The sequence below is a fragment of the Zalophus californianus genome, chromosome 3 (assembly GCF_009762305.2).
Source record: "Zalophus californianus isolate mZalCal1 chromosome 3, mZalCal1.pri.v2, whole genome shotgun sequence".
NCBI lineage: Eukaryota > Metazoa > Chordata > Mammalia > Carnivora > Otariidae > Zalophus > Zalophus californianus.
In genome coordinates, this window is record NC_045597.1 from 28,577,899 (window position 1) to 28,592,691 (window position 14,793).

The 14,793-nt window shown below is 31.3% G+C and overlaps 1 protein-coding gene across 12 annotated transcripts in view; it reads left to right on the forward strand.

Annotated features, from left to right (window-relative positions):
* The window catches only part of RBM26 (RNA binding motif protein 26), an 87,944-nt gene extending 74,826 nt beyond the window's left edge, over positions 1 to 13,118 (forward strand). For 11 of the 12 annotated variants that reach the window (XM_035726483.1, XM_035726484.1, XM_035726487.1 and 8 more), the window contains 2 exons: positions 2,551 to 2,664; positions 4,314 to 5,098. In XM_035726483.1, coding sequence (XP_035582376.1) covers positions 2,551 to 2,664; positions 4,314 to 4,403 — 204 coding nt within the window. In that variant the 3' untranslated portion in view covers positions 4,404 to 5,098. Of the gene's footprint in view, positions 1 to 2,550; positions 2,665 to 4,313; positions 5,099 to 9,867 lie in introns of those variants that run through there. The other variant, XM_027588116.2, reaches the window with a different exon arrangement.
* The last annotated feature ends 1,675 nt before the right edge of the window (positions 13,119 to 14,793 follow it).

A 14,793-nucleotide genomic window follows, 5' to 3' on the forward strand; every position in this document is an offset into this window, starting at 1 on the left:
AAAATGGTTGCAGAACTCTTGAAGCAACTGCCACAGTATTGAAAAGTATTGATCTAGTTGATATTATACTATTAAGCAATAGTAAGACAGTATGATACTGGACTTGGCCAAAAAATTCCAGAGGTCAGCAGGACAAAATAATGTCAGAATAACCAAGAATATTCTGAAAAGGATGAATAGTGATACCAAATTCATTATGAAATAAATAATATAGTAATGGTATGGATAGACAGGTAATAAAACAAAATAGAGTTCAGAAAAAGACCTAAATATATAAAAGAATTGTACAGGATTACAAGGAGATATTTTATTTAAATCAGGAAATTTAAATTGACTAATCTGTAAATGTTAGGACAACTGAGTGTTAGGAAAAAATTATACATTATGCCTTTATTTTTGGTATCAAAGGTGCATAAAAGTTTTTTCTTTTTTCAATACATATGATTAGTAAAAAGCTAGGGGATTCCTAAAAGTAATCTTAGTGTGGGGGGGGCTTTTTAAAGGACTGGCACAATCTGGAAGCCGTAAAGGTAAACACTGATAAATTACAGTACATGAGAATGTAAACTTATTTATGACAAAAAGAACAGCAGCAACCCCTTTCCCTTCAATAAAAACATGCACTGTAAACAAAATCAAGATCTAGTTGAGAAAAGAATAGTTTGCCAAACAAATAGGACAAAGTTCCACTCAAGAAATTAGTTTAAATATATTTGGTGTGGGTGTATGTGTATATAAATAGCCATTCAAGAAAAGTGAAAAATCTATTGGTATGACTATGAAAACAATTCTGTGAAATAATTGGATTAATAATATAAGAAAGAAGGTGTACAGACCAGTAAAGTATGTTCCCATGTACATATCCTACATATGTATATACACAAAGCCTCTTACTATGTGCATAGGACTTTTTTTAATGTGTTGCAAGATTTTTTTTTCCAAATTCTTCATAGGATAGTGGTTATCTCTTCAGGATGGGACAGTCATGGATTATGATATTTTACATTATGTAACCTGAAATTTTTGAATTTTTTAAAAAATAAAATGGATGGATTGTATTTTTTTTAAACTTTTAAAGATTTTATGTTGCAAATTACATAAAAAATTTGTATATTTAAAAGGCAAGAACTTAGTTATCGCACATTTATACAGCCAAATAGTCAAAAATTTCCAATGGAGAATGTTGATAAAATGTTAAATATACCTAGCTTTGAAAATCATCCTGTAAAATGTTAAAATAAAAACTTTTGAGGGTTGTAGACTCACCTTATAAATTTGAAGATATATGTGCTAAATATAGAGATTTACAATATTTGGTCATCAGAAATGTTCGTCAAGAACTTATAGAAAATGTCATTAAAATTTTTTAACTGGATGAAAAGAGCTTTATGAGTAGATATTTGGTATGACACTATTAGAATTTTCCTTATAGTAATGTATTTTTATGTAATAGTTTTAGCTTTAAAAAACTAAGTTTTTAATCTTAAATATCATATATAAGTACTTAAAAAATTTTTTAGTTACATGACACTGTGATGAGGCCATGGACTAAAAACTCCTGAACTGCATTTTAATAGGTATAAAATCTCTTAAATTTATCATAGATTTATATGTTCAGATTTAAAATTTATACCTGGAGACTTTAATATCACACAACTCATGGTCAGGTGTCATTGAACGTGTAATTGTTTCTAGATTTCACATTATGCTGTACTTTGAGGTTGTGCTATAAATCTTTTGTGACTACGAGTTATTCTGGTATGTTGCTAACATTGATTTATATCAGTTCATGTTACTTTAATTTGAATGCACGATTTCCTAACCAGCCATTTAATTTAGCAGATACTAAGTTTAACTTTTATGTAGTTCTGAAAGCTTTGTAGGAAGTACATTAGTTTCAATAGAAACATTCAGGGGTTTTTTCTTCATGGAAATACTTATATTTCATAAGGGTTGATACATGTCAAACATTGTATTTTTAAATACAATGTGATACTTTAAACTACTGATGTAATTTTAAAATGTGATACCTTACACATGCAAAATTATTTTTATATTAAAGGTTCCCAGTTTGTAGTTACTATATATATCATTCATAAATTAACAAGAATTAAAATGCAATAAAATACATTTAGCCTGTTGATCCTAATTTGGATGTTAGTTCAGAACCTATAGCCAGAATCTTGAATTGTCTTGAGATTGTTACCTCCAGTAGCCCTTATCATTGTATTGTAAACATGCAGCCATGGTTATAGTCAGATGCTGGCCATTCGTATAATAGCTCTGCTCAAGCATGAGAAAGTGTTCTTCTTTTCTTTTTAAAAGTATTTCCAACCACAAAGCTGATTTTAGAAGTAAATAACCATTAAAAGTAAATTATAAATTATAATAATGAATAGTAAATGGCGAAATAAATAAACACAAAATAAATGGATAGGTGTCTTCACTTTTGTTTTACTAATTTAATTTAAATATTAGGTACTATAACATTTCATTTTTTTCTTCAGAAATTATTAATGTTCTACGTTCTAATGTTCTTAATTGTTTTAGGCTGCAGTTCATGGAGCTCGTTTCAAAGGGCAGGATCTAAAACTGGCATGGAATAAACCAATAACTAATATTTCAGCTGTTGAAACAGAAGAAGTTGAACCTGATGAAGAGGAAGTATGTTTGTTTTTTTTTTAATTTGTTTTGGCCCTTAAATGTTCACATTTTTATATGAAATGTGATTTTATGGCTGTGATTTTAACATAAAACTTTTATTCCTGAGCCATATTCCAGGCAGGGGATGTCAGATAAATGCAGACAACTTTAAATTTTCTGGATTAATGAGAACTATGGATTGCTAATCCAAAAAAAGAAAGAAAGAAAATCATATATATACTCAGTTTTCATTTACTCTTAGAAGACAGTAATTATTCTTTAGATTTTTATCCACAGGAAATCTTGTAATATTTTAAATTTTAGAGTATATATCCTACTCATTTGCTTTATTAACATTTCAGGTTTCCTTTATTTTAACTCATACTGTTTTAGTTCATTAGAGTGAATGCCTGCTATATGGTAGATACTGTGATAGGCACAAAAATGAATAAGACACGGTCCCTATCATCAAGGAGCTTATAATCTGGAAAGGGGGGTGGTGACGACACATAAGAAACTAATTATAATGAAAGGCAGAGTGATATGCTCAATAAAGATTTGAACAATACGCTGTGGGAACCCAGGGGAAGGAGTAATTACTTCTGTCCAGAAGAATCTTGAAGAAGGTGGTGACAGTGGAGCTGAACCCTAAGTGATAAAAAAAGCTTTCCATAACCAAGAGCTGGGACTGGGAATAGAGTTGAGAGAGGCATTTTAGGTGTGGAAGAGGAATAGGTGTGGAACAGTCCATTTTTCTTGGGTACAGCAATTAGTATGATGGCTGAGAGGTGTGAACATAAAGAACAATGAAGTGGGAGAGCCCTTTGAAATCATAAACATAAAAATAACTATTTTGTTTGATGATGACATAAGCTGTAGGAAAAAGTTGAGGTTAATAAATAAAGGTAAGGTGGGGAAACAATGATTCCATGTTTTACCTTTGTTAGATTTTCGTAATGGCACTTCATTTTGTTTGAAGAGCATTCAAGGCTGTTATACATATCCGTAGTCAAATGCAAGAATAAAATGTGTATTTTGAAACTCATATACATGATTTGTCATTTTATGTTTTAGATTATACCTTTGTCCTTCCATGAGTTTGAATTGAATGGGGAGAAAAGCAGGAGAGCTCCTGGTATTAGGTATTTTGCAAAGTTTGAAAAGCAGTCTGAGAAGCTTTTATGAAGGGAATGGGGAAAAGCAAGGAATGCTATAAAAGAAATGTTTGTTACATATAGCAGAAAAAAATATAAATCTATAAATCTTGATAGACATTTCTACAAGTTATTGGTTGATTTAGTGTCCAGGGTTAGACAGGGTAAGTCAAAGAAGACTTAAATTGATGTTTTCTTTTTTAAGCACTAAAGGTATTGAGCACTGTTCTGCAGGTGTAGAAGATGGCATAATTTAATCAAGTGAGGCAGGAGAAATGGCATGTACAAGGGCTTCCTTGGATATTGTTTTAGTGCCTGTTTGATATAAGCAATAGAATAGATACTGTAGAGAAGCCACTGAGTGGATAAAGTTTGCTTTTCTTTGTTCTTGAGTATTGTAGCTATAGAAATACCTTTTGTATTCACCTCTGTTGAGAGAAATCAGTATTTAAAAGTGTCACCTTTTTTCTTTTCTTTTTTTTTTGGGTAAATTCCTAAATGCATTTTAACCTAAAGTTTCAGGAAGAGTCTTTGGTGGATGACTCATTACTTCAAGATGATGATGAAGAAGAAGAGGACAATGAATCTCGTTCTTGGAGAAGATGATTTGACTGATCATTGATCTGCATATGCTAGAACTCTACCTGTGTTTCATTAGTATTATCTAATGTACTTTTACATATTTGTAAAAACAATTTTTTGGTAAAATGTGATGAAGATGGATTTCACAAATAGACAAAAGAGAAGAAAACTACCTTCTGATCCTGTATTTTGAAAGATTGATGTTTGCATTTTATTTCAGTAAACAATTGCTAAAGACATCACACTAGAAACATATGCAATGTTTTTATTACATACTTCTACTGAACATTACGGAATTCTTTGGGTTCTTTGTAATTTAAAGAATAGGTCTAAAAACTTACGACCAATACTTGTTATAACTTAGAGGATTTTGTTTTACTCCAAATAAGGAATGAATTTGCATTTAAAATCTTAATGAATGTTTTCAAAAATGAATAGATAACATAGTACTCTAACTAAAGTCTCCAAGTTATGTATTCATAATATTACATAGTAGTATGCTTAGGCTTTACTATGTATTAGCCTTTTGTTGGACTTGTGTATGTATTTTACCATATGGGTTTTAATGATAACGGTGTATGACTGCTTTGCATTTGAGTCCTTATGCATTCAGATGTTAAAAATAAAGTGGAATGGTCTCTTGAAAAGAAAAGAAAAAAAAAAGGCAATGACAAAAAAAAAAAAAAACAACCCACAAAGGCCAAGACAATGTTCCTTGATTTTAAAAAAGAAAAAAGAAAAGAAAAGAAAAAAAATTAAAATAAATAGACCATTCCAGATGGTGATCTACCCTTCCCCCCAATTATCACAAAAGGAGCTATAATCACTAACTTATTAATAATGGTTACTGATACCTTTACAATAATGTACAATCCAATGTTAAAAATTTATACCACTTCAGTTTGGTTTGATCCTATAAATTTTCAACAGATGTCTTAAAATTTAAAAGCAGGCTGATTAGTTTGGAACCAGACTTCAAGTAGAGCTAACATTTGGTGAATAAGAAAACATCATATTACATTTTGGATATATGAAAGAAAACTTGACCATTTGAAGATGTATGAATAAAGAAATGTACTATAGATACTACTTTAGGAAAACACTGTTTGGTAAGTGTTCCAGTCTGATATTTTAAGTGTGCATTTCCTATACTTGTATAAAAATCTTTGACATTTGCAACAGTATTGTGATTTTTAAGTGGATTTCTCTGGCAAATGAACGTGATCGTTGAAAGTTGATACAGCAGTTTCAGGAAATAAATGCATTCTTTGTAGAATGAGGGGGTGGGAGATTACATATTTATCTTTCAAAATTCATCATTTCAGTTGCAAGTGTTTCTTGCCCCTCCTGAGATTACAGTGATTATATTCAGTGTCACATTAAAAAAATCACTTTCTTCCCATACTGAGGTCCTCACAGTCACAAACTGTAATTCCAACACCATAATCCTCTGTCAGTGGGGTAACTAATGGATTCTGTTCCTCTTTTATTTTTTTCCTCCCACACTTAGGGTTAAAATTGTATATATGTTCTTGATGGTAATACTATTTCATAGGAATGTTTTGGCTTGCAATTGGTACATGTATTAATATTTAAAATTTCAAAATTGATTTCTTTTGTCAAAATAGTGACTTTACTCAAAAACTTCTTAGATCTGTGATATATTTTTATGTAGTCTCTTGTATGTTGACTATGTGCTATTCTGATTCATTAGGTAAGTTTGTTTTCTTTTCTTTTTAGTAGTCGTGAAAGGTGCCAAATTGGCAGAGGCTCACGTTTCTTCTCTTTACACCAAACAGGTATTATAAAGAAAGAAAATCTTTCAAAGGCCAGTTAAATCTCCATGCTGATTTTTGGCTTTATAATTTGACTAGTAAATTTTAGCCTGATTTTTAAAAATTATTGTAAAATTCCCTTACAATGTAACTGAAATTACCTCCTACTTATTTAAATCCATAAATAGCTTATCAGTTTCCCTAGTCTTAAATTCTCTAGAAACCTAAAATTAAAATGTTTTAAACCATGTTGCTTTGAATGAATCAGAAAACAAGTGTGTTTCTATTTTGTCCCAAAGAATGAGGATTAAATATTACAGACATTCATTAGGTTCACAATTACATTTTTATTATCATTAAGATGATTTTAACTATAAATATTAGTACTTGGTTGCGATTGGATTTTTGAAATTAATGAATATGCTTATAAATACTAGTACTCTGCATGTACTTTCATGTGTTCTGATTTAAAACTTAAGGTATCCCTTTGAAGTAGTTGCTAATTCCCATTTTACAGATAAGGAAACTTAGGCTAATAGAGATGGAGTGACTTGCCCAAAGTCACAGCTAGTGAGTGAAAGGACTAGATTTGAGTGCAGGCATTCTGATTTCGGTGCCAACTTTTTTTTTTTTTTTTAACTCTACATTGCTACTCCTTCCTAATTATTGATTGAGCATGAGATTGTGTTTGCAGTAAATGTGGTAGTTCTTGCACAAAATTGGTAGACTTCTTGGTCATTAGCCAGTTCATACCTTTACCCTCCCTTCTAAACAGCACTTTGTTCATATCTCTGTTATAGTACTTATGTTGTAATATAATTTATCTGGTTTATATGTCTGTCTTCCCCACTAAATTACAAGCTCCTCTAGGAAGGGGACCATGTCTTATTCATCTTTTTATCTCTAGTGATTATCACAAAACCTGGCTCATAGTGGGCACTCAGATGTTTGTTGGATGAATTAATGAATGAATGCATATTTAAATCTCCAATAATGGAGTGACAATTACATCCCTTGTTAATTCTTATCAATTTTTCAAAAATCTCTCCTGAAGGTCTTCTCCGTTATTGAGACCATTTTGCTAAACAGTTGAACAGTTAGGTATTGTAACAGTGGGGTTACAAATACTAATGGAGGAATATACATGTAGTCTTAATGGAATTTCCACAGCAATTAAGTAAGACATGAATAATTTGGAGTATTAAATGTTGCAATCAGTTTCAGGAATAAACTAACCTATCAGTGTAAGAAAAGAAATGCCAAGAGCCACCAATCTAGTCCATCCCACTAATTTTTTTATAGCCAAAGATGACCTAGCATAGAGCTACCAGATGAGAGTTAAGAGATTTAGCTTTGGGTCCCAGCTCTGCAACTAACTCTCCGGCCTTAGACAAGTCTCTTAACTTATCCAGGGGTGTTTCCTTGTCTGTAAAATGAAAGGGGTTGGACTAGATGATCTTAAGGTCCCTTTCACACCTGTAGTTTTCTTGGTAGTATATTTGATCTAAAACAGTTTAATATATCTGTACCAGTTCTCCCTACCTGTTGATGCCGTTGTTGTTTCTGTCATCTTATCAATGGAAACAACTTAGATTTGGTTATGATAATCTGTATTAATATGTCTTGGTACAGTTTTGTATATAGTGTTCCCAAATGCTTTTCTGGCACAAAATTCATTTAACCTCTCAAGTATAGCTAAACTTCCCTGTCACTGGACTTAGTAGACTGTCTACTTACTTTTCCTTTTGCTTCTAAACTCAAAGTCTAAAACTCTTTCCTGTTACAATGTGCTACCTAAAACTTGAAACACATATTTAATTCTACAATTCTCCCAACAAGTTCTTTGCTTTATTTAGTACAGATCTGGGCTGAGTTTGAAGTGAAAAAAGGATTCAGAACAATGTAGGTAGCTGCTACTTAAAGGAAAAAAAATGAGGGAAATTATATATTATTGGTTAAAAGATTGATTAGGATTACCTCAAGGGATGGTTGAGTTGTCATTTTTCATATTTCACTCAATATTTTATGTCTACTTAAACAGTGTTGTTTAAATGTTATTGAATAATTGTAAGATTTTAAAAATTAATTTTAGTATTTAATTGATGCCCAACCATTTAATGAAATCATGTTGCAGGAATGGGAGAGTATTCCATAGCTCTTGTTTTATTGTAATATGATCAAGTGTATCAACCAGTAGACAAAACTTCAGTGTTTTAGACTGATTACCTGTAGAAAGTATGGTTGAGCTTAATTCTAGGAAATTTCCTGTGACTAGAACTGTTTTATGGGGACTGTATTTCCACTCTTACTTGGAACACTAATCATTGGCTCTAAGGGTTACATAAGAAAGCAAAACATTTGCTTGTTTGGTATGTTGAAATATCAATGGTTATTTTAGAGTGTTACACAAACTTCACCAATCTATATTTTCTTTTTTTCTTCCCCTTACACATAATGTGAACCAGTTGTAGAAAATTAGTTTTAGTCCTCCTAGAATTTGTAGAAATATTTATAAGCTTTTTTTCTTCCCTTACACAAAAATCTTTTAAAACAAAAATGTCCTGCATGAAATTCTAGTTAATTAAATTAGTTTACTTTTTGGTCTTTTCTCTCAGGGCTTTTATTCTTCTAAAGCCCTATAAGTAAAAACACAAATTTAGGATTAAGTCATCAGTGAATGATGTTTGTAAGGCAGAGAGAAAATTTCCTTTTCCCAGATCTCAGGAACTACCTTGTTCTTGTTAACTTCTTGAACTGGCTAGTTGCTCTAAGGTATGTATACAGGCTTTTAGAGGAGAGTAGCTTTTTTTCTCTCTCTCTCTGATCATGACAAGAGATGATCTTCCAAACTAGCGACCTAAAAGTTCTAAGAACGAACGAAATCTTGGTGAAATGACTGCCATTCTCACTGTTTTCTAATGAAAACATCATATTGGGTTAGTAGGAAAATTCTGAGTTTGGTAAATAACTTTCTTGCAGTTTATCAGTAATATGTATTCATTACGTAGTGTAATTGAAAGCACTTTTTTGTTTTACTTTTTTTTGGTATCAATTTATTATTGTTCCTAATTCCTCCCTCCCTATTGCTTTATTTCATCCATCCACTTAACTTCCCATCATCCAAAGTTAGTCTTCCTTTGTATACCAAGCACTGTCTCATTCTGATGTGTTCCTTTTTATTTTTGGTTGTTTAATCATTGTGCTTAGTACAGAATTTTATGTCCTATAGTGTAATTAAAGAATGAAATGGTTATCATACGGAGTTTAAGGAAATTAGATACACCTCACAATTACTTTGAAATCACTGGGAAATTTAAGAAAATTGTTTTTTTTTTTTTTATATATACACTATCTTGGATTTTGTTCATGATTTCTTAAAGTTACTTTGCCTACCCACGCTTCTTTAACAATTGACTATCTTGTCAGTTACTGCATTTCCTGAGCAGAAATTGTAGATCACAGCCGTGTTGTAGCGCTGTGATCTTTGTGGCTTAATGTTCTAAGGAAGCATGATGCAGAGAGGTTTTGTTAAAGTCATTTAACCCAAAGCTGATTCTTTGTGAAATTTGTCTGCAACTTTATTTTGATTCCTTTCTCAAATAGATTTTTTTTTAAATGTTTAGAAAAGGTGGAGATCAATTTATGGTGTGATTCAGTTTTTAGATTTATTTAATATTTTCAAAGTTTTTTTTAATAGTCTTCTCTTTTTCCAGCAGAGAGAGATCATCATTGCCTGAATTTAGCTTTGTGACTACAACAGCAAGACCTGTTCCTGTCTGGAGACGACTGTTAGAGTATCATCCTATCATTTTATGTTTCCTCTTTATCAATTTGAATAGATGTTTACATGTACTATAATTCGCCTTTTGTCTTTTCGCAGTTCTCTAATTGCTACATCTGAGTCCAGAAGTATGTCTGAGTGTGTGCTTTGTCTGACCTTGCTCTTATCTTAAACGTGTTCTCCCCTTACTTTATAGCCATTTATTTTTTAAACACTAAGAAGGAAAAAGACCTCTTGGCTTCCTAAAATGAGATAAGTTCAGTCGCAGCCAAGTTGAAAATTGTGTCTAGGAAATCTATAAAGCCATGATACTGTGTTCATTAGCATGAACAATTTAGAATGAAGAAAATGATTAAAAAGTTAAGCATGGGTCTGTTTTTAATTTTTCTGGGTTTTAGGATACATTTCTGGGGTTAGGATAGTCACTTAAAAGATTTTGAACAGTTGGTAAAATACTTTTTTATACACTGTAATAACTTGCCTATTTCTTCTCAGTATACTTAATTGAAATTGTTACCAAGGCCACTTACCCAAGTAATTTTTTAAAAAAATTTCTTAGCTCTTCACAACCAACAAGGAGAATAATTTTCTTTCTTTTCAAGTAATACAGGATGATCTATGGATTATAAATACTGAGAAATATCTATTAAATGTCTAATTTACGCAGTTTTCCCATATTTTCCTCACTTGCAATCAAGACATCAAAGACAATCTTAAAAGCAAGGGGAAATTGTGTTGTGTGTCTAACATTGTTAAAGACTATAGTTTTCCTGTCTTAAAAGGTGTATGTTCATAGTATTTATTTATAAGCAGTATGGCTTAGAATTATTTATAAAGAAAGCGATTAAATCTGATTCTAAATATTCACCCCAAATACCCTTTTTGTAATGAGCATCATATAAAGAAGCTTTCAGAAAATTAATTTCTTAGTAGTCCTTCATAGACTCTCATGAGGCATTTGAGAAATTTGGAAGTTATACTTTAATAGAAAAGTCCAAATTATACTTGATTTTATTCACCCTTGTTTTTTTAGTTTCTGTCAGCCATGCTTATATTTTCACATTTTTTTTGCGCAAAGTTGACTATTCTGCAAACACTTCTTTTTCTTGAGTGTGCAGTGCATTTGTCTTCATGAAAAATAAAAAGAATGAACACATCAATCATAACGTAAATTATTTTGATCCACATTAGTTGACAATAGCTTGGTTAATATTAGGGTTGTGTTTAAAGGAAAAGTACATATTTTGGAAGGTCTTCTAATATAATTATGACCCAGTAACCTACAGGGCATTTTTAAAATTAGACTTTTGTTTTAGTTCATATTTGCAAACTAGCATATAGCCACAAGGAGTTCAAAGATATTTCCCAGAATAGTTCAGTATTTTTTTTCTTTTCAAGGAAAGAAGATTCTCTTCCCCCGTGATAGTGATTTACTTGCTAGGTTAGAAACCCAAAGAACATAGTCTGAAGAGACCATACTTGTTAACAATTTTGATTGGTTCTTGGATGTGGACCACATACCAGCACCCTCAACTTTACTTTGTTATCTTTCTTTTTCTTTCCCTTGCTTTTAAATTAAAAACAAAATAAAGCAAAACAAAATTAAACATGCCATTGGGAATCAGAAGTCGAGATGATTTGATTCTCATTAAGATCATTGTGCTTTTTGGAAAATTTCTGTGAGAGCCAATAGGTCAGTTATATATTTAAATTCCTATATGTTGATTAATTAAAGATAAGGATTTTCATTATTTCATTTCCCTGAGTAGGATTCTCATGGAGCTATATGTAGATAACTGTACAGAATCACTTTTGTGTAATTGAATGAAGTGGTTTACCTCTGCACGATTGCATTATGGAAGCCTTTTATATATCTTTATATTTTTCAATATACTTAGATTTTACACTATTAGCAGCTCTAGTCATGCTATATTTGTTTTTTTTTAAATAGAGTTTATAAATATTTATGCTCAAAATACAGATCAACTGAATATTTTTGGTCTTGTTTACAAGATAAATAATACTTTAAAGTGATGCAGCCCAAGTGTCTTAGGAAAAAGTTATTGGTGCTAAAAAAAAAAACACAAACCTTTCAATATCATTTTTGAACCTGTTATCTAGATTTCTCTAGGCTTTAATGTATGATCACTTGTTACTTACTCTAATCTAGCAGCATAATTATAAAAGTGGTCTGTGGTAAGTCAGGTAAAGAGCCCAGCCTGTTAGAAACACCCCATACTTTAAAGATATGGTACAGAATTACAGTATACTTATTTGTGCCCAGCTTCCAAAAAAGAAAATCATTTCTTCAGTTTGTCCTTAGCTCTTTTGGTAAGAGGAACTTTAATCTGGCTAGAATAAAAAAAAAAAATGATACATTCAGCATGGCTCAGTTTTCCTAAATTTCAGGTGGAAAACTTTTCTAGTCCTAAAATATGGTGTAATCCTACTCTGCTTCAAATTCCCATCTGTCTTTAACTGAATAGGAGGCAGGGTAATTCTTACGTATTAATAGAACATTTGATGAGTTGTAAAGGAATGTATTATTTACGTTGCACAAGTTTTGCGTTGATGTGTAGATTGTTTTCTACATCTAGAAGACTTCATTCCAGCACCTTAGTGAATGTTCTTAAGATACAATTTTTAAGTATCAGCAAAGCATTCATAGATGTTTACTTTTGATTCTCAGAATCCTGAACCTGTTTTGGGTGTGATATTACTTCAGAACATGTTATCTGGCACAAGATTTCCTTTAATAAGTGGTTTAGTTTTACTCAGTTTCTGTGGATTGTTGAACCTAAAAACACCAAAGGAGTCTTTTCTTGTCTGGAGACTGGATTGTTCCAGTTTTTAATACCTGTGCCCATAAGTATCCCATTTCACGAATGTGTGTTGGCATGGGGAAAAAATTCCCTGCTCTTTGAGTGGAGCGAAAGTAATTGGTTAAGCTGTAGCAGCTTTTTTTTTGTTTGTTTATTTTTCAAAGTGATAATAAAACTTGAACTGAAAAAGGTAAAACTTGAACTAGAAAACTACTCTTGTATGCTTAGAATGTTTATAGTATTATATGTTTATGTGGGGTTGTCAACATTTTTATTATTTATAGTTGAATTATGTTTTGTTTGTTAAATATCCATAATGTTTATTATTTTTATATTTTGAAAAATTTTTAAATAAAATAGTCTTACTAAAAACAGTTGTTAACTTTTTAAAATTGTCCTGCATCTTGCATCAGTTATATTAATATCGAATAGAAAGAAAAATTTGCAGCCCTCAGGCGTTGCACAGTTGAGAATTCTGAAAATATAAGTATAAATATATATATATATATACACACACAAGTGCCTCCAGGTTGCCTCTCTACCATCCATTCCCACTTTAAATTGTTCTAATTCACCTTTGGTACCAATGTGTTATTGGCCTAATGACTCCTTTTCTAACATATATACAAGTCCTCCATACCCTTCTCCGTAATTCCTGCCTCTTTACTGCTAGGATTTATCTCTTTATTCTCTTTGGGGGCCAGGAAGTTTCTCCTTACCATGAGTAATAAGGATAAAATACTCTTGTGATGTCAAAGAAAGACTGCCGTATATTCTGAGGTGAAATTCGGTGTAAAGTGCTTATGCTGTCAACCTCCAAAACCATTGAAAGTTTCCAGAACTTCCCTCTATAATTTTCAGTTTTCACCTCAGTGTTTGTTCTCCTGATTTGACCTGCTTTTTCAGCATTCAGCATGCTCATTTCATATTTAATTTCGCTGATTGAAATATTGCTGTATTTTTTTGTTTTCATTGCAGATATACCTTCTATCATCTATAACGTGGGTTAAATAAGCTTTGGTAATAACCTGTCTTCCACTTGTGACACTGCTTCTACAAGAAAACACATTATCATCTCAAAGTGCATAAGTCTTGATAAAAATCTAGTTAAAGAAATCTGGTTATGAAATAGTGGAGGACTTTGGTTAATAATGTACTGGGTAAAATTATTTTCAAAACGTACTTTATATAGTATATACTTTACATATCCAGCACCTGTGGAATATTTGCAGATTATTGAGCATATTGTCAACCTTCACTTAACCTGAAAAAATATTTCTGCACGAAGTATGAATGTATTTGGTCTTTAAAAAAAAATTTTTTTTTTAAATCACATGTAATAGTGTATTGTAGAAAAGCTAAAAATTAAGACAGGATGATAGCCTATTTATAAATGATGGAACATTTAAAAATGGGGTTATATAATGTACACTGTTTTGTAGTCTTTTTTCATTTATGATAATAGGTTCATACCATTTTTTTTAAAGCCCCTCCAGTTGTAGATGAATCATAATGTATTAAATCCTCATTTTGGGTGCATAGGGCCTTCCTTTCCATTCTTTATTTTAATATAAATGATTATGTACCCTTGAATATCTTTGATTATTCCTTCAAGATACATTCTCAAAACTCCTGGGTTAAAGTATACTTGTTTTTAAAACTCATGATAACGTTTTCAGTTTGATCTTTTACAAAGCAGAGATATATAAACATGTAGGTACTTTAATAATTTGGCTTTGGAGAACAGCATAAATTCAGTTTTTTGCACGTGTTGAAACAATTTATATTCATATTTTTACAGGAACCAACCAAATTATGCTTGATAGAGTAGTTCAGCTCTGATGCAATAGTGACACTATTAGTATTTTCCGCAGTATGTTGCCAGGATTTTGTATACCATACCAGATTTTTTTTATAGTCTCAAACTAGTCTGTATTGAAAGGACCGATAATCTTTATTAAATAAAATAAATGGCAGAATCAGGACTGGAATTTCCATTTCTCAATACCACAAGCACTAGAAGAATGCACAAAGAC